We start from the raw sequence: 12,514 nt of genomic DNA, 5'->3' as shown, positions 1-12,514 counted from the left end.
GTGATACAAACTCACAATTGTAATTTATAAAGTCAGAATTGTGAGATATAATCTCAAAATTGTGACTTTTTTCTCAAAATAGCAGGATATTTACTTTCACTTGCGAGAAATAAAGTCAGAATTGGAAGATATTTTTTTTCTCCCAAATGCGAGTTTGTATCTCTTAATTCTGACTTTTTTCTTTCATATCTTTTTTATTTTATATCTCGCAATTGCGACTTTCTTTTCTCAGAGTTGGACTTTATAACTCATAGTTGCTAGTTTATATTTCACAATTCTGACTTAACTCGTAATTGTGTGTTATAGGGTCAGAATTGTGAGATACTGTAAAAATGTGCAATTCTGTGAGTTTTTGTCTCGCAATTCTGAGAAAAAGGTCAGAATTACAAGATGTAACCTTGCAATTGTGAAAAAAAAAATCAGAATTGTGACTTTATAACTCGTAAGTTTATATCTCACAATTCTGAGAAAAAGCAAATATTAAAAAATTGCATTACTGTCTATGCATGGTCAGAAAGCTTTCGGATTTCTTCAAAAATATCTTAATTTGTGTTCCAAAGATGAACGAAGGTCTCACGGGATTGAAACGCTACGAGGGTTAGTAATTAGTGACAGAATTTTCATTTTCATCTCTTTAAGTCGCAATGCATTGTGGGATTGCCTTCTTTCATAAAGATTGTGATGCTATCTTTAAATTGTTCTAAAATAAGGAATCTTAGGCATTGTAGTTAAATTACCTGTGTTTTACAGCTGCAGGATGCCTTAAAATTCTGCATCTGTAGAGTGACTGAAATTTTCGAGAGAAAATGAGATGGATAGAGCTGTTTTGTAGATGAATTAGCTCATGCACAAGGCCAGATGTCACACCTGCAGCCTGTCTGTGTGTGAGGAAACATTTATGGCATGTGCTTTAACCGTCGGCTCACACCACGCTAGCTTGTCCGTCAAATCTGTATAGTATGCTTCTGCGCAGCACCACTTGTGCATTCAAATCTGAGTTTGTTCTGCAGTGTGAGACAAATATTGTGTCTTCGGTGGGACCTAGAGTCCTGGTCTCATTATTAAGGTCTCTAGGGGAGCGAAATATCCTAAAATAGGTCCCTTCCTCCTCATCAACTGTGTCTATTTCCCTTCGCTCAAAATCTCCAACCCTCAGACTGACATTGGGTTCACTGTCCTTATGTTTTACTTTTCATTAAATCACTACACACCAGTGGTATTTTCATTGTTTTTGTGACAGCACTTGTTTTTCTTATATTAAATTATTATTTTTTTATTTTATTTTAGTGTTTATTTTATAATGTACTTGTTTCCAATTGCCCGACCTGACCTTGTTTCCAATTGCCCTGACCTGTCTTCTTACATCTTTGATGACCATTTCTCCTTACATGTGATTGTAGTACCTGTAGCCCTAGTAACCCTTGAGGACAAAAGGTCACACTTCCATAATGAACACAAAATAAGCAGTCTACACCTCTTCCTCCTGTCTAATTCTGCTTCATCGTGTCTAACCCCTCTATCTACAAGTGTCCTGTCAGTCCAACAATGTCACTGTGCTTTGATTTCTTTTTTTTTTCAGGGTGCCAATTGCAGCCCCATCTTCATCCTCCTCCTTTTCAGTTGTCGCAGTGCTATGTTGACTTAAACACAAGCCGTGGCTGTCTTAATCAGCTAGCACTTGTAACTGATGGAGCTGCTCTCAAAATGAACTTGTTTCGTCACTAATCATGCTTATCATCCATCTGCTCCTCCTCCTCTCTCTCGTTCATCTTTCTCTCTCTGTCATTGCTGCGCGTAATCACTGTGGCTCTGATGGCATATGTATTGGCTCTGGTGCTATGCCGTTTTCCTGATGGGCCTCAGGAGGCCTGATTGTAAGTGTGTGTGATTGGCTGTTGATACTCTGACCCTCCTCTTCCCTTGATAAGAGCTTTCTCATACATCATGCATGATCTTATCATTGAGCCACTTTGCATAGTTGTCAAAGGTATGCGAAACTATTGTCATACTGGCCAATGGTGAGTGAATTGGGAATGTTTACTGTCTGTTAGGGATGCAACAAATTATTATTTTTTATTATTACATTTTTATTAAAACATATTTATCTCCCTGTGTGTGTTCTGCCTACATAGTATGAAAGCCTTTTCCACCACTAAATAAAAAAAATGGTTATTGCAACAATCTCACAATTCACTTTTTTTTTAAGAATTGCGTTATACAAACTCACAACTGTGAGTTATAAAGTCAGAATTGTGGGATTGTGAGAAAACTTTTCTGAGAAAAGCAGGATATAAACTAATAATTGCAAGAAATAAAGTCAGAATCGTGAGATAAAAACTCGCAATTCTGACTTTTTTCTCACAAATGTGAGTTTGTATCTCACAATTCTGACTTTTTGTTCTCAGATTTGGCATTTATAATACACAATTGTGAGTTTATATTTCACAATTCTGGCGAGTTTATAATTTACAATTTTGATTTTTTTCTTGCAATTCCGACTATTTTCTCTGAATTACACTTTGTAACTCACAATTTTAAGTTTATTTCTCTAACAATTCAGGCAAATGTGAGTTTGTATTTCTCAATTCTGACTTTTCTTGCAATTGCGAGTTTATAATTTACTTTTTAACTTTAATTAACTTTTTTTTAGGGATGCACGATATGACATTTTTTACCGATACCGATAGCCGATAATTAAGTCCTTCTTGTGGCCGATACCAATACAGATACCGATACCCAATACGTTCATATTTTTATATGATAATTTTGTGCACCCAGGAGAATACAAAATCTAAGATAAACTAATGAAATGTATATTATATATCTGGGTCAAACAATCATAGCAAACATCAGTCCTGACTCTTCAAAAATGTTTATATTTTTTGTGTAAGGCACCACAATTCTAAATAAATAAAATGCTTTGACATTTGTCCACCTGAAAGAAAAGAAAAGTGCATCATGGACTAATGTCAGATGTCCAAATGTCCGTTAAAGCTTACGTGTAGTCCATTCTTATTGATCATATTATGAATGTGTGCAACAACCAAATCGTACAAGACGGGGAATAAAACATCAGAATCGAGATTAAAACATCTCAACTTTTCAGAATGCCGCAAACCCAACGTAGGTCATGTAACATGAACCGAACAATCAGCTTCACCCTTTCCCTTAATAACATTGAAAGCACTGCCAAGGTGGAGAAACAGCTTATCATAGCTGTACAGGAATAAACATTTTTAAATAAATTTAATAACAGAGCTGCTGCAAGCGATTTTTAATGCTGAAAATCCATTTATCCTTTGCTGAAACTTACACGTCTTTATGGAGAGTGCAGGTCATGGTTGCTTAGCAACGGCAGACGCCACAGCAGAGCAGGCTACAGAGCGGTTTGGAAAGAAAGAGAAAGTGGCGCGTCTAGCGTTTTCCACACGTTTTTAGGCACGACATGTGAACGGCCCCTAAAACAGATTCACCGCGATGACGACCTCTGAAGTGAGATATATAAGATTTGTTGTGTTAAAACTTGACGGCTTTTTACCTCCTCTCAGAATCCTTGCTAAACATGTGTTGCAAATAGCAATAGCATCGTCCTCCTCTGCCACCGCGAAAAACTTCCAGACCGGCGAATACGATGATGACGACACAGATGATGACGTATTACACGCGACAAAGTCCGCTTTTCCAAAGCACTCGGAAAGCAGATGAATCTCAGATAAACCAGACTGATTGATTGATTTACCAGCAAGAGTACTTTATCGGATCGGATTTCATTTATTTATCGGAGCAATAAAAATGACGTAATTTTTACCCATATCGGTCAATAATTTATCTGTCCGATAAATATTGTGCATCCCTACTTTTTTCGCCCTTTCCAAGAGTGGGTTGAGGCCGCTCATTCTACTCTGGCTACTTCCGCCCTTTCTACAAGTCGACTGAGGTCGCTCCTTTCCTGCTTTATTAGCAGCAATTATTCTGGGCTACTTTCGCCCTTTCTACGAGTGGGCTGAGGCCACTCGTTTTATTTGGGCTACTTTCGCCCAAAGCGTTTCCGGGGGAACGCCTCGGGTTTCGTATGAAACCCTAGTTCCTCGAGGGAACGAGACGCTGCGTCGCCTTCCACAATTTCGGCATCCCTGCAGCGCTCCTGGTGGCAGAAGCTGCCGGCTGCATTCACCGCACGTGCTTTATAGCTTCCTGGTTCCTGACGTCACACGCGCTTCTCTTTGGACTGATTTCACATGTATTGAGAGCATAGGAAACACAGAGGGCGTTCCCAAAGCGTTTCCGACGCAGCGTCTCGTTCCCTCAAGGAACTAGAGTTTCATACGAAACCCGAGGCGTTTATATCTCACAATTCTGGCAAATGCGAGTTTGTATCTCTCAATTTTGACATTTTTATTGCAATTGCGAGTTTATATCTCCCAATTCTGAGTTTTTTTTCTCAGGATTAGACTTTGTAACTCACAATTGTGAGTTTATATCTCACAATTCTATGAAAAAAGACTGATATGTTCTCAGAATTGTGACTTTTCTGATTAATAATAACTTGCAATTGTGTTCAGAGTCAGAATTGTGAGATACTGTATGAACTCGCAATTCTGAGGGAAAAAAGTCAAAAGTTTTGTCTTGTAATTCTCAATTTATAACTCACAGTTGTGAGTTTAGATCTCGCAATTCTGAGAAAAAGGCAGAATTGCAAGATGTAAACTCGTAATTGCGAGAAAAAAGTGAAGAATTGTAGCAGAAAATGTTCTTCGATAGCAGAGTAAAGTAACATCCTATAAAAGACGTGCTAGCTTTTTTATTCTGAAACTTACTTTTTTTGCATATTTAAATTGATTTAAAGGACAAATCTGCAGACTTATAACTAGCTTTGTGTTGTTACAGTGTTGGTAGTATATGTAAACATATAATGGGTATGCTTTCTATGTTAACTGCATCAGATGTCCCTGTGTTTGTCAGAAATAAACCTGTACCCAGGTATCCCATTTATTTGACAGCCAGATGATGTGTTTTACGTGATTTGGGTGACTTTTGCAAACAAATAAAAGTGTTTATGTGTGTTCAGGTAACGTTGAGAGAGAGAGATGTTGCAATGCAATCTCACAAATGCTTTCATGGTAACTAACTTAGTGAAAACACAATGTGAAAAAGAGGCTTGTTGCGCAGTGTAAATTGTGTTATTGCTTATAATGGGAGTTGGGGCAAAAATGCAGAAATCAAATCATAGACAGACTTGCATTGATCTTAAGTGTCAAGGAGAATTGTGACATCACAGTTCTCACATTTTAAATCGTGACATTTCATAAGGGTAGAAAAGACTAATTCAAATTTTAAACTATTAGTTTTGAGTTTTGAAGTGTGCAGTATGTTTATATTGTAACCTCTCTTATGTGTAAATATCAACAACATTTTGATTCTCCATTTCATGACTTCCATGATTTTTAAGGACATTTTTCTTTCACTTTTATATGATAAACATTGCTGGAACTGTGTTGATATCCAAAGTAAGATCAGGTCCTGAAGCAAAATCGGCTCCAAATCCTCACTGATCCTACTGTGACCATTTACCCCCCCCACCCCCCCATAACTTCTTTGAGTGAAATGTTTTCCCTGTGTGCATGTGATTGTCTCATTTCACACCCCTTCAGCCTTCCTTCCATCTTTCTTTAAATAAACGGCCCATGTTTCTGTCAACCTATCGGCCTTGACTCGCTGTCTTTCTTTTTCTGTCTCTCTCTCTCTCTCTGTGACGTGTACTGTGAGATTGATTCTGTGCTCCTGTCCCTTTAATGTCACTTAAGTGTTTCTGTGGGCGCTTTTTTCCCTCTGCCAAAAGCTTGCCTTAGAACCTGATGAGGTATCAACAATAATATAAAAAAGAAAGGAGCAATTTCCTGCAGTAACCATAGTGAACGCTTTGCAGCATGATGTGGGTGCTTGCTTTAGCCCTATGGGGGTTGCGGTCTCCATTCTAATGATTAAAGCAGGAACACAAGCCTGCAAGGCTTTTTACAATATTACATACGCAAGTTCAGAATGTGGCCAGCACTGTAGCAAATCCCTTAGTCTAATAGCACATGCATATCGAAATGTAAATTTTTTCTTTTTGAAAGTTTTGATGAGGTTGAAGAAAAAAAAAGGTGAAATATTGCCCATAAATCACATTTTACTGAGTGCCAGAAGCCTCTTTCCGGTGCAGTGTGTTTTTGGTAGTTCCTAATTAATTGAGGAATGTATTGCGCTGTTAGATCCAGCACAAAGCGAAATCAGCAGCCCTTTTGCCCTGTGGCTAATGCAGTTCAAACACTAGAAAATGTTTCATGAAAACAGGAAATAAAAGAGAAGTGTTGGAGATGAGAGACAAGAGGGAGGGAAAAAGAGAGAAACATGATGGAGTGAACAAGGAAGTTAAACGAGGAGGGGCAGACGTTATGTGCGAACAGAAAAAAATAGCGCGCTAAAAGGTTGACCAAGCTGGAGGAAAAGACGGAGTAGAGTAAATTGAAAAAGAAATGGTCCATAAAGGTGAAGAGATGAGGCTTGTAGAGATTTAGTGGAGAGGCCTGAAGATTTCACTCCAGCTAACAGGCCTGAGGGAGGAGGGGGTGACAAATGCCTTCTCAGTGTATTTTGTGTTTCTTTGTGATGTGCTTTTGCTGTGAAGGTTGTATTCATTGAGTGGAGTCTTGCTCAGTACAGAGATTGCATTGGCATGAAATAATAAATTACACCTTTGATGTGAAGTAATATATATACACACAATAAACAAGATGTTATATTGTATGGTGATTGGTGAATATGTAATGCTTATGAAGCAAATTCAGGAACAAGATTTGTTTTTAAGATTTATCATTATTAGTGGTGTAGTAAATCAACCCCAAACAGCTAATAATGGAAGATAAATCTTAAAAGCTAATCTTGTTTCTGAATTTGCCTTGGAAGTAGGGCTGTCGCGGTTAAGGAATTTCCCTTGCGGTAATTTTGAGTGGCTCAGTAGCGCGGTATGCGGTATTACCGCCATATATATATATATGTATATATATAAAATTGTGTGTAGGCTGTTACAATGTAAGGTGTAAGGTCGTATTCAGAAATCAATAAACCGAAACCAAATCGCGTTGATACATGAAGTGAAGTAAACAGTACTTACATAGAAACCTAGCCAGAAAGAAATGCAAATTTTGAAGAAAAATGTCAGACATACTTAGAGGCTTTGCATCTGAAATCTTCGTATATACAACAGTTAGCGCGCTCCCTCGAGTCTGACTGGACAAGAGACTTTCTGTCAGTATTTCACCTGCGTGTTTTAGGCGAGCTGTCAGTCACTGCAGTTTCATTGTTACACCACAAGATGGAGGCAAGAGACTATCTTTGAGTAAGTCTTTAAACCGTTCATTCAACTGCACGTTCAAAAACGCTTATTTATTCAAAGAGAGACGTAATGAAAAACGATGTTGAAATCATTTTAACTTTAATCGCCACTTTTAAAGGCTCAGCTGACCAGCAGAGCATCGATGTTAAGACAGAGATTTCACTTTCCTTGGTCATGACAAGCTAGTTTCACATACATACCCGACTCGATCTGAAAGACAGACGCAGGTAATCGCACAAGCTCAGTCGATCTCTCTCTCATTCGCTGTCTGTTTAGGCTTGTTAAGTGCACATCTACTGAGCCTCATAATAAACACATTATGTTATCATTACTAACTTATTACTAATTTAATATTCAGCACACAGGCATTAAGTGAGAAAGGCAAATCCTTAGGAAAAAAGAAAACAGGCAAATATCGCGGTTGCTGCGGTTGTTGCATTCCTCTGCGGTTATGCACGTCAATAGCGCGGTATTGCGATATTGCGGTTATCGCGACAGCCCTACTTGGAAGCAGTAAATACTTACCAGTGACATAAATAAACTCAAAACTCTAAGTATTAAACTGAAGCAGGAAACTTACTCTGCTAGAAAATATGTAGCAAACTGCTTAATTAGACAGCCATTCAATTATGGGGTTGTGTAAGATTTTTAAAGGTTTTTAGTGAAAAAAAAAGTCTCTTATGCTCACCAAGGCTGCATTTATTTGATAAAAAATACAGTAAAGACAGTAATCTTGTGAAACATAATTGGAATTTTATATGAACCTTTTTGAAGAAAAAAAAAAAAAAATATATATATATATATATATATATATATATATATATATATATATATATATATATATATTCATTTCTGTGATGGCAAAGGGAATTTTCACCACCATTACTCCAGTCTTCAGTCTCACATGATTCTTCAGAAATCACTCTAATATGCTGATTTGGTACATTTCTTATTTTTATCAATGCTGAAAACAGTTCAGCCGTGTTGCTTAATATTTTTTTCAGAATTCTTTAATTAATATAAAGTTCAAAAGAACAGTTTATTTGAAATGGATAACTTTTGTAACTACATGTCTTTATTGCTCTTTTAAAATGAAAAGCTTACTGACGTCAAATGAATGTATGTCTTTCACTGTGTCCTAACTACACACGACGTGACACAGTGGCACGCGATAAAAGAAATCTTTTCCACGTTAATCAAAGTTAATGTCCTAACTACCCGAAATTTCTATTTTAGAAACTGTTTCAATGTTGCGGCTCGAACAACACAAACATACACATACTATGATAATTATAATCTCAGGCACTCTATTGAAACTGAAATCAATAATAGATCATTTACCTCAGATCTTGAAAATACATTTAAATAAAACATAAACTTTACAACTGCAAACTCAGTGCAAAACAACAAGTGTTTTCCATGACAAAGATGGTGTCAGTCAGTCAGTATAAAGTTTTAACAGTGTTAAAAAGTTAAATATTTATGAATTAGAGAGTAAACTGTGCACTTCTGCTCTTCTGAATGGCTGTGATCTACACATCTCACGTGACATGTGGTTAGGGCACTGTGTTAGTCTCGTGATAGCAATTTTCCCACAGGTAAGCACCTAATTCAAAAAAGTATACAAGTCTTAATTTTGTGTATTATTGTATTTACTTGTCTGCTGATCATATTAGCCTTAACATATGCTTCCTTACGTGGTTCGAGCGCATCAGTATCATGGTGATCCTGCTGAACTGCGTCACTTTGGGGATGTACCAGCCCTGTGAGAACATCGACTGCACCTCAGAGCGCTGTCAGATTCTACAGGTCAGTGTGGACACACATACACACAATCTAGCTCAGTTCCAAAACATAGCGAGCAGCCTACGAAGGCAGCATCCTAAATGTCATAGAGCAAATTGTCTGTCATTTTTTACTCAAAACAATATCTCTTTAAAAGACTTTAATTAAATCTAAGTTTTGGTTACCTGGACTTTCAATGTAGGGAAACATCAAGGTTTCACTAACAAGGTCGTAATTTGATTAACCAAAAGTCTTAACCAACATAAGAGTGAGTAAATGATGACAGAATTGTCTTTTTGGGGGGAACTATCCATAGGAGTGCATATCACTGTTCTAAGATACTGTTATACTCTTTTTAGGAGTAAATTAAGTATATAGTTGTTCCTTTGAGGTTACTGCTTCAATGACAAGTTGGCACCCTTACAAAAAGGTAGACTTTGCATTTTTTCTGACAGTACAGTTAACAATTTTCTTCTAAGCAAAGCATACATAAGATGATAGCTACAAATTTTGGCAAAACTGAAATATTTGAAGCATAATTAAAATTTACAAAGTTACATTTTTGGATAGCATCACAGCAGCAGCAAACCTAAGATGCCTTAAAGGGATAGTTTGCCCAAAAATGAAAATTCTGTCATTAATTACTCACTCTTATGTCGTTCCAAACCCGTAAGACCCTCGTTTATCTTCTGAACACAAATTAAGATAATTTTTCATGAAATCCTAGACCTTTCTGACCCTGCACAGACAGCAACACAACTAACACGTTCAAGGCTCATTTTTGGTTTCTTTGCGCATGAAAAACCTTTCTTGGCCTGGGAATGTTTCAGTTGTGTTGCTGTCTATGCAGGGTCAGAAAGCTCTTGGATTTCATCAAAAATATCTTAAATTGTGTTCTGAAGATAAACAAAGTTCTTACTGGTTTGAAACGACATGAGGTTGAATAATGAATGACATAATTTTCATTTTTGGGTGAATTATCCCTTTAAAATGCTGCCTTCATTTGAAGCTCAGTAGGTTTTGGAACAGAGAATCTGTATTTCTCTCTTTTCAGATATAAAACATCAACCTGATGCAACAGACCAGCCCTGAATGTTGTTAATGTGCCTTGTCAAAATGCAGTTTTTTATGTCAGTTAAAGAGTTTAAGGCTCTTACACCTATTCCCGGCCCATCTTGTCTCAAGACACAGTTTTCCTTCTTTCTTTTCCTTCATTTATTATCATCATCCCTTTCGCCTCTCTGTGGTTAATGAGGCTCTCTCTCACTCTGAGAGGTTGACGAAGCAGACAGAACTCGGGGGGTTTGTGTTGACAGAGGATGGCCTTTAATTGCTTATGTCATCTTTTGGGAGCTTTAGGGACGTTTTTATGTGTCCTCTAAACTCTCCATGCATCCGCTGTCCCAGGAGCCCTGCTGTGTTCATTAGCTTGCCTGAATGTGACGGCTGGGTCCAGGGAGTCTGTTCAGAGACCGCACATAAAAACGCACATGATCGTTGTGTGTTAGATAAATCATCGCCTATGGCACTGCTCCAGTTCAGCTTTCATGGCAGAGCTTAAACATGAACACAATCCATTAAGGAATTAGCTCACCTAAAAACTGCGCCCTGATTTACTTACTCATGTTGTTCCACCTGTATGACTTTTTCTTTTGTGGAGCACAATAGGAGATATTTTGAATAATGCGGTTGGTGATGATCATTCATTTCCATGTAGTTACAGTGAAGGTATACTATTAGGTATACTATTAGCCTTTCAAGCTTTAAAAAGGACCCAAAACGCCATAAAGAATGATAAAAGGTGGTTGATTTGACAACACACTACATTCCTAGACTTCTGCTGAAGTCTTATAGGCAGAAGTGGTCAAATCTACTTTTAAATATTTAAGTTATTCATTAAAAATCTTGACATCTACTTTAACTTAGATTTGCAAGTTCATGAGAGCTGTCAGATGTCAGATTCACAAACAAATTCATGATTTGAATCAGAAATGTTCTTTTTTTGGTTAATTTGGTAAATTTTTTGTGTATTTTTGTAAATTTATGTAATTTATGTAAATGTATCTCTTAAGTAATATCATATAAAAATAGCAAGAGCCAAAAAATATGTTGTATGGGTCAAAATTATACAATTTTATCTTTTATGCACAAATCATTAGGATATTAAGTGAAGATCATGTTCCATTTTCCTACCGTAAATATATCAAAACTTAATTTTTGATTAGGAATATGCATTGCAAAGACTTTCTAATATTTTCTCAATATTTAGATTTTTTTTTTATACTCTCAGATTCCAGATTTTCAAGTAGTTGTATCTAGGCCAGATATTGTCCTATCCTAGCAAACCTTACATTAATGAAAAGCTTATTTGTTCAGTTTTAAGTTGATGTACAAAGCTCAATTTCGAAAAAATGTACACTTATGACTGGTTTTGTGGTCCAGAGTCAAATTTATTTATTTATTTATTCCACAAAACTAAATGACTTGGTGTGTTTGTCATTTAAATTTAGCTTCAGAGGGTTTAGAAAATAGAACACGTTTATTAACATTTTTATAATTTTTTCCCTACTCTTTAAAACCATTCATTGTAATTGGAAGAAAAAGACAACCAGTACAGTTTTTCAAAATATTTTCTTTTGTGTTCTGTGGAAGAAACTCTGTTGGTTTTGGAACAACATAAAACTAAATAAATTAAAAAAAGTTAATGATGGGGCTTTGTTTTGACACAAATTCATGAATTGATTTGATTTTGATTCTGATTCTGATTCACAAACTTGTGATTCAATTTCGATATCCGATTTGATAACAATTAATATGGCTATATAGAAAATAATTTTTTATGCAGCACTGGTAAGTGATGACTTTCACATTCAGTTGAAAGCAGTATTTCCCCCCTCACTTTTTTTCATAATATTCACCAGTGTATGCAATATAAACTCTCTCTGTATTTTATAAATAAAACAGGGCTCTTGCGGGCTGCTCGTCCCCACAACACATCAATATAAGATGAATTTATACACTCCTCTTGTTGAACAGTGTCATCAGGGATGGTTGTAGGTTCGTGAGTTTGACTTCTGTCTACAGTTGTGAACGTCCTCAGTGTGTGCAACACCCTGAGACATTCTGCAACAGCGTCTTGATTCAGAATCCCTGTGTCAAGGCACAGACCACATTGATCTGTTGGAAGAGTTACTGCTTAAAGGCATAGTTCACCCAAAAATGAAAACTCTGTCATCATTTACACACTTTCATATCTTTCCAAACCTTCATGACTTACTTTCCTCTGTGAAAGATATTTTGCATATACAATTAAAATCAGTGGGCTCCAAGCAAAAATCTTATCCATCTTATAGG

The 12,514-nt window shown here is 36.7% G+C and overlaps 1 protein-coding gene across 1 annotated transcript in view; it reads left to right on the top strand.

Moving 5' to 3' along the window:
• Window positions 1-12,514, top strand: part of cacna1ia (calcium voltage-gated channel subunit alpha1 Ia) — a 208,455-nt gene that overhangs the window by 65,687 nt on the left and 130,254 nt on the right. Inside the window, exon 2 of the mRNA XM_073840932.1 lies at window positions 9,073-9,184. Coding sequence (XP_073697033.1) covers window positions 9,073-9,184 — 112 coding nt within the window. The remainder of the gene's footprint in view (window positions 1-9,072; window positions 9,185-12,514) is intronic.

The sequence above is a fragment of the Garra rufa genome, chromosome 1, assembly GCF_049309525.1.
Source record: "Garra rufa chromosome 1, GarRuf1.0, whole genome shotgun sequence".
Classification (NCBI taxonomy): domain Eukaryota; kingdom Metazoa; phylum Chordata; class Actinopteri; order Cypriniformes; family Cyprinidae; genus Garra; species Garra rufa.
This window is presented reverse-complemented; position numbering and strand designations above follow the sequence as displayed.